The sequence below is a fragment of the Chelonia mydas genome, chromosome 1 (genome assembly GCF_015237465.2).
Source record: "Chelonia mydas isolate rCheMyd1 chromosome 1, rCheMyd1.pri.v2, whole genome shotgun sequence".
Taxonomy (NCBI): domain Eukaryota; kingdom Metazoa; phylum Chordata; order Testudines; family Cheloniidae; genus Chelonia; species Chelonia mydas.
Genome location: NC_057849.1, coordinates 21,631,775 through 21,645,603, shown reverse-complemented (window position 1 = coordinate 21,645,603; position 13,829 = coordinate 21,631,775). Strand labels below are relative to the sequence as shown.

The window sequence follows — 13,829 nt, the reverse complement described above, 5'->3', positions numbered from 1 at the left end:
GTTCTCTCTTCCCGATCATGAGGAATTTAGAATCTTTGTAGATAAGGCAGAGTGGGTTTTAGCAGTTGCTGAGGCAGACATAGTCACTTTGGGCATGTCTAGGAAAAAATGCTGTTTATAATAGAAAGGAGGAGGGGTCATCCTGTAAGAACCCTGTATATAGCAATGAAACCAGACTCTGAAAATGCTCTCCAGAGCCGCTGTCTACATTGGCCTTTGTGTGAGGTAGGCATCTAAGAGCTGGGCTCTCAAAATAAGTGGCACAAGCACTTCTAGATGCACTGACTAGTACAGCTTTTCATAACCCTTCACAACATGATGTTGTTGTATTGGAAGATCAGCTGGAACAATAGCATTCTCAAGGAGGGAAAACGGATGGTTGAATACGATCAGTCCAATCCATTTCTGAAATCTCCTGGTTTGTTCTCTTCCTCTTTCTCCTCACACCCTGCTCTGCCTGATGTGAATTGATAAACCCAGGGCTGGGGTTACTATACTAGCCCTAATTGTATCTCCTTTAACTTGTGAATGGGAATTAAAGCTTCATTGGGAGTAGCAGATGCTCAGGATCTGTCCAGGCCCTAAATGGCTAACCTTTTCCTAATACGGCTGTTTTAATATTATTATAGAAATTGCTTTATTATATGGCTAAACTTTATTTTTAATTATCAACTTCATCTGTGATGTATATACATTTTGTCTGTTGTGTGTGTTTGAATAAACACACACGCTGGCAGGAGCGCAAGAGGCTATTTTCTACACTGCATGCGCACACACTTACTATAGAGACATGTATATTCACCACAGCAGGGATGACATCACCACTTGTGCATCCCTTAACAAGTGAAGATGAATGCCCTGTCTCAAGCTAAGCTGCACTGCTTTATATGTGCTGTTTAAGTACAATGGAACTATTAAAAATGAAAAAAGAGGCTGTCAGTCAAAAATGACATATGAAGTATATCAACAAATAGCCAGGTGTTTGAAATAATTGTCTATTTCAATACTTTGAGCATCACTTGCCATTTATTTCAATACTACAGGTGATGTCATAAGAATAATAGGATTTTATCAGAGGCAGCAATCAACCACTTCATTTTGTTTGTGCATCCACAGATTTGTCTACAGACTAGCTCTGCTCACATAATCCTGAGAATCCTATTTAATATATGGTATACATGTGAACATTTGATTGAAAGCACCCACTCATTCCCAGCAAGAAGCCCCTTGTAAAATTTGCTCTTAACTGATTATCTCGTATTGGCAATTGTAGTCTTACACAATCACATGCATCTGTCTGTCCTTGAACACAGCACTTCACTGATCAACCTATAGTACTTATTCCTCCTGTGAGAGACCACAGCTGGGAGCTCCAGTTTTCTAAAGCAGTACAGCTTGTAACATCTCTGTAAAACAAGGCTTTGTTATAGTTACAGTTAAAAAAAAAAAAAAAAAAAATCGGGAGGTACAGATCCCATTAAGCCCACTTTTGACTATTTCTGAATGCTTAGTTTATGAAGGAACTGTAATGAAATGGTTTATAATCTGACCATTTCTTTTAGTATACCTTTTGGGATATTTGTGGTTTTGAGTTTTAGAAATACATTTATAATTCTTCCATTTCTTTTACCCTCCCTTGTCTATAACTTTTTGGGTCGGTGGAGGAAATGATCTCTCTACTATGCTGCCTTGTTTTTCTTCATTAAGTGAACAATTTTCTTTTCCTTTCAATGGGGCTTTGCAATTTTGGCTTTTGTTTACTTCATATTTTTGTGAATAACAGATCAGTAATGCCACTAATGAAGCCAGCAGTAAGGCATGAAAATAAGATTTGTCTTTGAACTTGGATTTCCTCTGTTGACTGGCTATAAGCAGCTGTGCATACAGAAGAATAATACTGTAAATTCTATATAAATAGTGGCTTTCTTTCTGCCTCTCTCTCTAAAAAAGATGAAGAAATACATTCACATGGAATAGTACTCAAGCAATTTCAAAGCATACTTTTTTGGTGTCTAAAACTTGGTGGGGGAGTAATGTTCCAGTACATGTGTATATATGCAAGTAGGATTATAATTTGCATGAAAATTTATAGTGTTGGTTAAAAAGCATCAGAGTGACATTACTTTTTCTTCCTTCTATTTTTCTGATCCGTGGCTACTCCTTTTTAAATATGAGGTCTTCAGTTTTCTGCAGACTCTTCCAGGGCATTGTTCTTTTGATGAAGGTTAACAATCCTTTCCCGGAGGATTCACCTCACAATGCATACCCCCTGAAGCTGGGTCACTCTGCATACCCCCCTCCTCCTGTGATGCCAAGTTGCATCGTGTAGCACACCCTGATTATAAGTTGATGTAATCAGGGCTGAATTAATCTTTTTTGTGAGCCCTAGTACCTGGCCTGTGGCCGCGCCCCCACTTGGCCTCTCTCTCCCTAGGCTCTGCCCACAGCTCACATGGGGGGAAGGGGGTGGAGAAGAGTGAGAGGGGAAGTGGGCGAGGGGGCAGAGAGGAACAAGCAGCAGGCGAGGCCTTGGGGGAAGAAGCTGAGTGGGGGCAGGGTCTCGAGGTGGAGTGCGGAGACACAGGGTCACTGTCTGGGCGATGGGGCCCCTTCTGAGTGTGGGCACCATGCCATTGTAAACCCAGCACTGGAATCTAATCAGTCTTTGCACTTTGGAGATTCAACTGTCCTTTCTTTAGAGTCCAGCGGGTGGCGGGGAGAGGAGAACGGTACTATGGGACTGGTAACTCCCTTTCAACATCCTCACTCCAGATATGCCAGTTTTTGCCCAATCTTTCTGATGACCTGGCTTGTAATGTTAGGACTGACCGGATTAACTAGGTATTAATTAAGTTAATTAGAATTGGTTGGCAGTGTAAAAAAAAAAAGTTTCCCAAAGATTTCACCAGACACTAAAATTTTAGTTAGAATCTTTCAGGTTTGCATAAAAAAAACTCCCAAGAAACCTGAATTTTTTGCCAAAAACAGTTTTTTGTGAAAATTTCTATGCACTTTACAGAGGAGTCTGTATCACTGTTTCCATTTTACAGGTGAGAAAACTGAGGCGCAGGGAGTTGATGAGACTTATTCAATGTCACCCAGCAGGCTAGTGCTCTGTTATTGCATGGACATTTTTTGACCAGCCATATGGCTGGTGTGGACACCAGCATGTGGCTGGGCTGTGCATGGGAGTCTTAAACTGGGGAGGAATCCTTTCCTTCCCAAACTCTTAGGCCCTGAAGCTTTACTAGATCCATCTCCATGGAAGCTCTTGTGCATTAATTCCAAGGAGTGCAGTAGCTACTGGAACGATTTAACAGTCGGCTTACTGGCCAGTCACTGCTAATCGTGAATTGTCCCAACCCTCATGGCGGGGCAGAAGTAATTCCTGGGTGTGGGCTCCACAAATTCTACCCCTGCATGGTTCTGTTACTTCTTAGCACTTCTATAGCCTTGGGACGGGGAGAGCCTGGGCTGGGATTTGTCCTGTGATGCTAATTAATATCAAATGTGAAGCCCTGCTGGAAACCCTGTAAGTTTATGGCTTGAAAACTGCCCTTGGCTGGGAGGAACATCTGGTTGTTTTTCTTAAATCTGCAGCCAAAAAGGATATATTTCTGCCTAATGCTTAACAGAGAATTTAACAGCAAAGCAAATGGAAGGGTTAAAGCTGAGGTATGTGGCAAAAGGAAAGCAGCAGATTGTTGTTTTGGTGTAAAAAATAAGCATTTGTAAGCATTTCACCGCTCCATGTAAAATAACTAGTGATTAAAGGAAGAGGAGCAAACAAAGCTGAGATAAGGCAGAACTTAAAGAGCAAATTTAAGAATGTCAGTTTCTTGTTTCATAATGAATGAGTTCACATAGCAAAGATCCTCAAGTGAGTCTTACATCTCTTAAAGCTACATTTGGTATCAAGAAATAAATTGAATGGATGTTATGTTTTTTTAATTTGTCAACTGAAAAACCGGAGAGAAATATATACAACTTACAACAGTGTGATCAGTGAATCAGTTCACTCATTTCTCTTTCATATTTTAATTGCATTTGGCCATGTAAAACACCTGTTCCTTCATCTAATAGTGAATATGCATTTCTATTCTATCAGCACTTCTGCCCCTTTTGATTAACCTGTGGTACTGTGTATCTTGCATTGAAACTGTTGTTCCTGTCAGTGCATACTAGCAAATGAAAAAGAATCAAAGAGTTAAATTTCAGAACACAAGAAGCAGGAGGTGAGCTGTCTGCTACACTAGTTTACTGCAGCTTCCTTTCATACTGACACACATGTAGTTTGTGGTGACAGTGCTAAAGAACTGCAGACAGGCACTTAGCCGACTGGATGTGAGCTGGATGCAAAGATGCCTCACCCTGGACCTCCTGCTGGCAGTATGTAAATACACCTGCAGACTGGTCATACAGGGTTTTTCAGAAACCACTATGACAGGAGCTGAGAAAGCAACAGCGTAGTAGCGAGACCTTTACCATCATTAGACTTGTATTTGAGCTCTGGTGGAAGTTTATTGTGCTGCATATCCAGACTGAAATCTGAACAATCACTACAATGTTTGCCTCTATTTGGTATGCCAAGAAGCTGGGACGCAGGTTTGTGCATAATGCCAGGAAAGCAAAAATAGAGAAGGTATGTTCTTGGTGGGAATATTAGCCTTGACTCTCATGTAAGGTGCCTGCTACATACTGTAGTAGATCTGATTGGGTTTTTTAATAAACTGAAAATGACCTATCACTATTTATGTGATTTCATGCAAACATTCTTGATTCATGTTTCTGTGCTTGTCAGTTTGTTTAAATGCTGAAGAGAGAATCATTTCCAAAGTCTTCATTTGAAAAAATAAACAGCTGTACATCTGGTTCAGGGAACACTCCAGTAAACTTGTTGCTGTGCTGCATTATTTTTATGACTACATTAGGGTCTGAAACGACGATTGCTTTTTGCTGCTTGTATATATTTATCTAATATGGCACCAATCAGAACGGAATATGTTAAGTGTTAAAATGATTGAGGATTTTATTTCATGGTACTTGTTGAAATGCTGTATTGCAGCTTGAATCCCTCCTATTTAAATAGGAAGTAGCTATATTAAAAATAAATGGCTAACATCGTATCCATTAGTCATTGGTTTCTAGCATTATTTCTTTACCCTGTTTTTACATCCGTCATAAGATCATTTTTTATAAAACGTTTGACTGTTTAACCAGCTGTTTTCTGTAAGTCCTCATATCGAAGATGCCTCTATCATCTTTCCCTGAAGAACAAAACTTAAAAATGTGTTAGAATTTAGAGTTAAGAGCACTGGGACTAAGTCTTCCATTTTGATTTATAGAAGGTATTTATCTATAAGATCTGTAGTCCATCTTTGTGTTGAATTAACAGAATGATAGACACCATTTTTAAAATGGGACGATTTCACCAAAATTAGAACTCTGAGCATTAGGTTGGGGACAACCGATTGAACTGTACAGCGGTAAAGTTGCCTTCATTACTCTCATGTGATGGCTCCCTTGCTTTCTTTTGTCTTTGATGTAGTAAAAGGATTCATAAAAAGGTTTCTTTATTATTTCTTTGGCATTTCTTTGTAATATAATCACAGATCCAGCATGCACAATCCTCCTTCATCTGAATTCATTGATAGCTGAAAACGCTCTTTACCTGGAGCAAGTGATAACCAGAAGTAAACTGTTTTTATGATTCTGGGGGGGGACTGCCCTCTCTTTCCAAGATTCCAGGTGGCAAAAATGCATAGCACCAAAGCTATGGCAGATTGTACCTTAAACATCAACATCCTAGAAAATTATCTCGAAATCCTATTCATGTGATAATTTTTTACTCATTCTTATGGGGGTGCTCACAAATTCCATTTTCTTAATGTGGGATTTATCATTTTTTTGTTACTCTCACTAAAGCAACCATCTGTGGTACCATATAAACTCCTGTGCTAGGTGTGTTTTGTTTGTGGGAGGGAGAGGGAGAAATAAAACCAACAAGTAAGCCTTGACTACCTCCTCCCATGGGAGCCTCCACCCTCCCGTACCCCAAAATAGTAGCTGAGGGATTAAGTATCCATTGGACAGAGACACATTCAGAAGTTTTAAAGCTGGTCTAGAATGCATTATATAAAACAAGTGTGTGTTCTTTTTTTTTTTTAATCTTATTGAACCTCTGTGGAAAAGTACAATTGAATTTAATAGAAAACAGCATTCCTGCTATAGAATTCTATTGCTTAGTTTAAAATAATATTCAAATATAGTAAACCTATCACTACCTATTAGATTCTTAAGTTATTTATAGAATAGCTTTTGTGGAAACCTGTTGGGTTAATCCCTATTCAGTTCTATAAGGACTTCTATCAGGCAGTTGTGAACCCTACTGGGTTCAATGGTATTCATGTTTGAGAGCTGCTGTTGAGAGTTTTGTGCGGAAATGCTTACATGAGCTCTGGGCCAGTACGTTCTCTACTGGAATTTCCTAGGAACCAAAATACAGAACCATGCTTGTGCTCAGATTTCATTCATCTTTATTTTTGTCTTGATTATTGCCGTGGATAGGATTCATCCTTCAGGCTTCATTCCATACGCAGTGCTTCCAGTGACTTAGAACTCCTTTCATAAATCACCATGATGTACCAGTAGCAGGAGGAAATCCATGGCCTAGTATGGCATGTAGGTTTTCCTCTTGCACGCTAGCGATGATCGGAAACTGATAAACACTGACATCTGCAGTCCAGTAATTTGGTAGCAGGGAAAAAATGATTTGAAAACATGACGGACAATAAGTAAATGAAAAAAGCGTCTGACTTTTTTTTGTAAGGTTTATGTTATTGGCGCTGCTCAGTTGAATAATCAATATAACTATTAGCTCGTTTTGCCTTGTTCAAATAGTTTTACCTGAAAACAGAGTTGATATTTTTCTGTGCGCACTCACGATTTAAATTAGCTATACTTTTAGTAACGAGCCGTTCAATATAATAATCTAAAACCAAAGATTTTACCAGCAAATGTATGCAGAAAAAAGATAATAGTTTGTCATCTAAGTCCAGGCACTAGAAACTGGGAGAATTGGGCTCTGTAACGGTCTCTGCCATAAATTTCAGATGTCAGACTTAACCTTTCTGAACCTCAGTTTCCCCATAAGTAAAAAACGGGATAATCCTTGTCTACCTCCACTAGCTTCCCTTAAAAATGTTCCAATTTTCTCTTCGATAAAGAGAGGCATTTTGAAAAATTGTAATAATTAATTGTATTTTTTTAGTCTGTAAACTCCTTTGGACATGGACTGAGTTTTATGTATGTACAGCACCTAGCATGGTGGGGACCCAATTCTGATTGGGACTTCTTGATACTATATTACTACTACTAGTGCTGCTATGAAGTCGTTATATAGTTAAGAGGGAAGACTGCCAATATTGAGAAAAGGTTACTTAAGACAATTGGTCTTGCCTGTGAGACTTGTGTAATTAAAGATGGTAAAGTACTTTGAGGATGTACTGTGTAGACCCTGCTGGTTCGCTTTCAAATAATTGTTTGAAACAGTACTACATACGGAACTTTTAGTGTGCACCAGCAGATTCTACGGAGACCAATTAATTAATGTGCAATATGTTAGTGCACTTTGGAAATCACACCCCCCATAGTGCATCATACCCCCATAGAGCATGTTACCCTACCATGTAGACAAGTCCTTTGATTGATAATTTGAATTTTTCTCATTAAACTGCAATCAAGCAAAAATCAAGAGATGTTAACTTCATGTGGTTAAGCTGTAAAAATAAGTATTGCAAATGACTGGAAGTGGTGCAGAAAGGTAACTGAGCAATTAATCCATTTGATTTAAGACGAACACTAAAGATCAACACACAGTGGAGTGGAAGATACTCTGATTGTCATACTATATTTTGTTTTAAAAGAAAATTACTTTGTGTGGGGCCACTTTATTATAGCAATAATTCCAGTGAAATTTCTTTTAATAGTACGTTTGCCAAAAATGCAACTTTTGGGGCACCGAAACTGTTTGGGTTGATTTCAGTGTACAGTTTTGGCTGAAAAAACTAAACTAAAAAATCCACAAAGACTTAAATGTTGAAACATTTGATTTCAACATTTTCAAAACAAAAAATGGCAACATTTCATTTCAAAATGACAATTTCAAAAGAAAACATTGATTCAGAATAACGTTTTAGAAATGAAATATTGATTCAAATTGACATTGCTAGTGGAAAATGTCATTTCAAATGGACACAGTCTAACTTTTTCCGGGATTTTTATTTTGGTGAGGAAAAAATAATAAAAAAAAAAATCAATTTGTTAGAAAATAACCAAATATTTTTCTGGTTTTTCAGTTCACCCACCAAATCAAAAAATCTATTATTTTCTTAAATGTGTACATAAAGTGATGAATTTTCACAAAAAGGCAGTAAACAAAAAAGTATATTTGTTTCAAATGACTTGTACTTCTTGTTTTTCTAATGTTGAAGTGCTCTTATTTATTGCCTTTGCAGTTCTAAGAACCTCTCTCCTGTAGTTCACAATATGAGCCACCTCATGAGAATGCTTCATAATATCACGAAGACAGAGCAGATGTTATATAAACCTATATAAAATGCAGATAGTGTCAGATTTAGAATTTCTCAAGAAAACAGCTACATAATGAGTGGTGGAATTATAAATAAAAATGAAATATGTTCAGATTTTGAACATTATGAATTCCCATTGAAGTAAAAGGTTTTAAGTAGGGCTGTCAAATGATTAATCGCGAGATTAAAAAAATAGTTGTGGTTAATCACAGTTTTAATCAATAATTGAATACCAATTTAAATTCAGCATAGAAGCATCTCCTCTGGAAAGATGGTCGAAGTATGAATACAAATGTTCAGTATATCTGGCATGTAAATTCCTTGCAATGCCAGTTACAACGGTGCAAATGTGAAGGCCTGTTCTCACTCTCAGGAGATCTTGTAAATAACAAGTGGGCAGCATTATCTCCCGTAAATGTAAGCGAACTTGTTTGTCTTAGCAATTGGCTGAACAAGAAGTAGGACTGAATGGAATTGTAAACTCTAAAATTTTACATTGTTTTTGAGTGCAGTTATGTAAAAAAAAATATTTATAAGTTGCACTTTCATGAAAAAGAGATTGCACTATAGTACTTGTATGTGGCGAATTGAAAAATATCATTTCTTTATCTTTTTATAGTACAAATATTTGTAAAAAAAATAATATAAAGTGAGCACTGTACCTGGGCTGAGAATCAGCACCTCCAAATCGGAGGTCATGCTCCTCTCCTGAAAGAAAGTGGACTGCTCTCTCTAGGTGAGGCGGGGAGCAGCTGCCTTTAGTGGAAGAGTTCAAGTATCTAGGGATCTTCTTCACAAATGATGGTAAGTGGGAGCGTGAGATTGACTGGCGGATTGGTGCGGCGGCAGCAGTGATGTGGGCGCAGTACCAATCCGTGGTGGTGAAGCGGGAGTCGAGTTCTTGGATGAAGCTCTCGATTTATACGTCAATCTACGTCCCCATCCTCACCTATGGTCATGAACTTTGGGTAATGACCAAAAGGACAAGATTGCAGATACAAGCAGTGGAAATAAGGTTTCTCCACAAGGTGGCTGGGCTTACTCTCCGAGACAGGGTGAGGGACTCAGCAATGCAGGAGAGCCTCAGAGTAGAGCCCCTATTCCTTGGCTCGAGAGGAGCCAGCTGAGATGCTTCAGGCAACTGATAAGGAGCTTCTGTTGGAACTCCACCAGGCACATCCCATGGGGAGGAGGTCCCGAGGCCAACCCAGGACATGCTGGAGGGATTATATCTCCTGATTGGCCTGGGAATGCTGGGGAATCCCCCAGGAGGAGCTGGAACCTGTTGTGGAGGAAAGGGAGGTCTTGTCCTCCCTAACGTTCATGCTTCCGCCACGACCCTCACCAGGTAAAGCAGCATAAAGGAGGGAAAAAAATCCAAAAATATTTATAATAAATTTAAATTGGTATTTTTAACAGTTGGTGTTTAAATTTAAATTGGTGTTTAACAGTGCAATTAAAACTCGTGATTAATCACAACAGATTATTTTTAATCTAGTTAATTTGTTTTGCTTTAATTGCTTGAGTTAACTATGATTAATTGACAGCTCTAGTTTTAAGTAAGGCACTTAGAACGTGATCCAAAGCGCATCGTGGGCAATGAGTGCCTTCTAGTTGACTTCCATGGGCTTTGGATCAGGACCTTGGTATTGAAGTATGATGATGTATTTGGTACTAGTTGTACTTTTGCTTTTTTGGAGGTTAAGGATTGGCTACAAAAACAAAACATGTAGTATTTACAAAAAGACAGAAAAAATATTTCCTTAAAAAAGGCTGATAAAGCTGGAGTGTATAATTAATGCAATTCTCTAGAAATGCACTAGCAGTCTTTGGAAATGTTTATAGAATACAATCAGTGGTGTGACTAAATAGTGATTCACAGATTCCAAGGCAAGAAGGGACCATTTTGATCATGTAGTCTGACTTTCTGTATCACCCAGGCCATAGAAGTTCCCCAAAATAATTCCTTTTGAAGTAGAGACCATCTTAGTATGCGATTTAAAAATTGCCAATGGTGCACTACAGCATTTGGTAATTGTCCCAATGGTTAATTATTCACGCTTAAAAATGTCTTAGTTCCATTCTGAATTTGTCTAGCTTCAGCTTCCAGCTATTGGATTGTATTACACCTTTCTCTGCTAGATTGAAGCTCCCACTATTAAATGTTCCCTGTGTAGGTACTTGGACTGTAATCAAGTCACCCCTTAGCTTTCTCTTTGTTAAGCTAGATTGATTGAGCTCTTTGAGCCTATCCCTATAAGGCATCTTTTCTAATCCTTTAATCATTCTTGTGGCTCTGCTATGAACCTCCTCCAGTTTATCAACATCCTTCTTGAATTGTGGGCACCAGAACTGGACACAGTATTCCAGCAGGGGTTACACCAATGCACTATTTCTGCATCCAAACATTGTATTAGCCCTTTTGGCCAGAGTGTCACACCACCAAATCTTCTTTCAGAGTCGCTGCTTCTAAGGATGGCCTACATTCTTTGTTCCTAGATATACATGTTTACATTTAGCTGTATTAAAATGCACATTGTTTGCTCGCGCCTAGCTTACCAAGTAATCTGTATTGCTCTGTATCAGTGAAACTGTCTTCATTATTTGCCACTCCTTCCATTTTTGTGTCCTCAGCAAACTTTGCAAGGGATGATTTTGTTTTCGTTCAGGTCATTAATAAAATATTAAATGGTGTAGGGCCAAGGACGGATCCCTGTGGGACTCCATTAAAAACATAGCTCAATTCTCCATTTACAATTACATTTTGAGATCTATCAGATATCCAGCTTTGACTCCATTTAATGTGTGCCATGTTAATTTTAGATCTTTATAGGTTTTTTAAATCAAAATGTCATGTGGTACCAAGACAAATGCCTTATAGTAGTCTAAGTATATTACATATGTGCTATTACCTTTATCAACTGATTCTTCATGGCAGAGTGTATATCCTTAATCTCTCTCCTGTACCTTTATTTTTAATGCAACTTGCCTTAACAGTAGGCCAAATTAGGGCAATGTATCTTCCTTTAAACCCTTTTTTATTTACAAGCAGCTCTCCAGCTAGCTAACTTGAGATAAGTGAGAGAGATTAATTCATACCAGTATTTACTGACAACAAAAGCAGAGAAACCATACACACAAGAAATGTGGAAAACAATTCAGATGAACAAAATTAATAAAACATCAACTTAGGACATAGGCTCTCTTATCTCTAATTAGTATTATCTCTCTTCAGTATTTAGTTACTCTGCTTGTACATTTTGCTAACCTGGACCTTCCAGTAGTTGCTCGGTCCTCAGTAAAGCTGATTATAATTTTGTAACTAAACTTTTCTGGTTTAAAAAAAATTCTGATTTGTCCAAAACATAATTTGGTATGGGAAAGGATCAGTTTTGATTAAATTTTTGTCAAGAAAATTTCTTGGGTCCAGGATGGAACTTCTATTAAAAACGAGAGGGAGAGGCCCCCCCTCTCCAAAATTACGAGTAGTCAGGGCTTGTACATGCCTCATTCAAAGCAGGAATTTGAATCTGGGTCTCCTACATCCCAGATGGGTGCCTTAACTGTTGGCTATTCTAAAGTTGCTCACTCTCTCTTTCGCTCTAGTTTTTGTGAAAAACTGTGGAAGGTCTTGTGTTTGCCCCAATGCCGAATGGGGGCGGGGGAATCTTTGTAGGGTGGGGAAAATGTTTTTTGCCCAGATGATTTCACTGGGGTTCCAAAGGAGCAATAGAACCCACAGACCACCAGTGCCTTTCTTTAGAACTTTGCGCTAAAGACAGGGCCGGATTAATGCAGGGGCTTTAGGGGCTGCAGTCCAAGGCCTCGGGCTAAGTGGGGCCCCGCAGGCTGGATGCGGCCCGCTGCTTCTTTTCATCCAGCCCGTGCCAAGTCTCTGTGCCGTGGGCCAGACACCGGTCCCCGAGCCTCAGTGCCCCAACCCCCCCAGGGCTGGAGCTGCAAGCACTGGCTCGCTGATTAGCCCCTGTGGCCCCTAGGCGAGGGGCATTCAGGGAATCTCTGCACGCTGCCCCCACCCCCAGCACCAACTCTGCAGCTCCCATTGGCTGGGTACCATGGCCAATGGGAGCTGCAGGGGCGGCACCTGTGGGCACAGGCAGCGTGCACCATGCAGAGCGGCCTGACCCCTCTGCCTATGGTCTGGACATGCCGGCCACCTCGGGAAGCAGATCAGCACGGAGCCAGGGCAGGCAGAAATCCTATCTTGGGTGGCGGCACAGCAGGGCTAAGGCAAGTGCCTCCTGGCCAGAACCTACACGCTGCACCTCCTCCTGCACACCTACCCCAGCCCAGACCCCCCTCCTGCACCAAAACTCCCACCCAGAGACCACACCCCAAACCTCCTGCTGTCCCATCCCTGGTCAGAGCTCACCCCTTCTCACTCCCCAACTCCAAACTCCCAGGGGCCCCATAAAATCTAATAGCTCCAGGCCCACAGGAGAATTAATCCAGCCCTGGTTAAAGGCAAAACATGTTTTCTACTTGGTTGCAGTCAACCCCCTATATAACATTTTATCCTTGTAACAAATCCACCTCCCTGTTTTAAAACCTCTTTACTAAAGGATATCTTGTATAATTTCCACCAGCCTTGAGGAAGGGAAAGAATGCAGTTGTGCTCTTGTAAAGAAGACCAGGGAACAAATTGTAACTCACTCATGAGTGAACACCTGGAGATAGGGGAAGGGAAAACTGCCATACTGATTCATGTCACCTTTGCAAATTAATTCCAGTTCTGCAGCTTCACGTTGGAGTCGCTGCAGAACTGGAATTAATTTGCAAACTGAATACCATCAGATTAGGCCTGAATAGAGACTGGGAGTGGTTGGGTCATTACAAAACCTGAACTTAATTTCCCCAATACTAATTTCTCCCTACTGTTACTCACACCTTCTTGTCAACTGTCTGTAATGGGCCACTCTCTTACCACTTCAAAAGTTATTTTTCCTCCCTTGGTATCCTGCTGTTAATTGATTTATCTCATTAGACTGACCTCACACTTGGTAAAGCAACCCCCATTCTTTCATACATTTATACCTGCTCCTGTATTTTCACTCCATGCGTCTGATGAAGTAGATTCCAACCCATGAAACTTTATGCCCAAATAATTTTGTTAGTCTCTGAGATGCCACAAGGACTCCTCGTTATTTTTGCTGATACAGACGAACACGGCTACCACTCTGAAACATGTCACCTTTAGTACTTCTTACAAGAGCAGAT

At 39.8% G+C, this 13,829-nt stretch overlaps 1 protein-coding gene across 6 annotated transcripts in view; it reads left to right on the top strand.

Annotated features, from left to right (window-relative positions):
• Positions 1 to 13,829, top strand: part of DLG2 (discs large MAGUK scaffold protein 2) — a 1,449,547-nt gene that overhangs the window by 739,410 nt on the left and 696,308 nt on the right. Inside the window, exon 1 of one of the 6 annotated variants that reach the window (XM_037889104.2) lies at positions 4,333 to 4,642. The exons of 4 other annotated variants lie outside the window; for them this stretch is intronic. In XM_037889104.2, coding sequence (XP_037745032.1) covers positions 4,565 to 4,642 — 78 coding nt within the window. In that variant the 5' untranslated portion in view covers positions 4,333 to 4,564. Of the gene's footprint in view, positions 1 to 4,332; positions 4,643 to 13,829 lie in introns of those variants that run through there. One more of the 6 variants, XM_043528363.1, reaches the window with a different exon arrangement.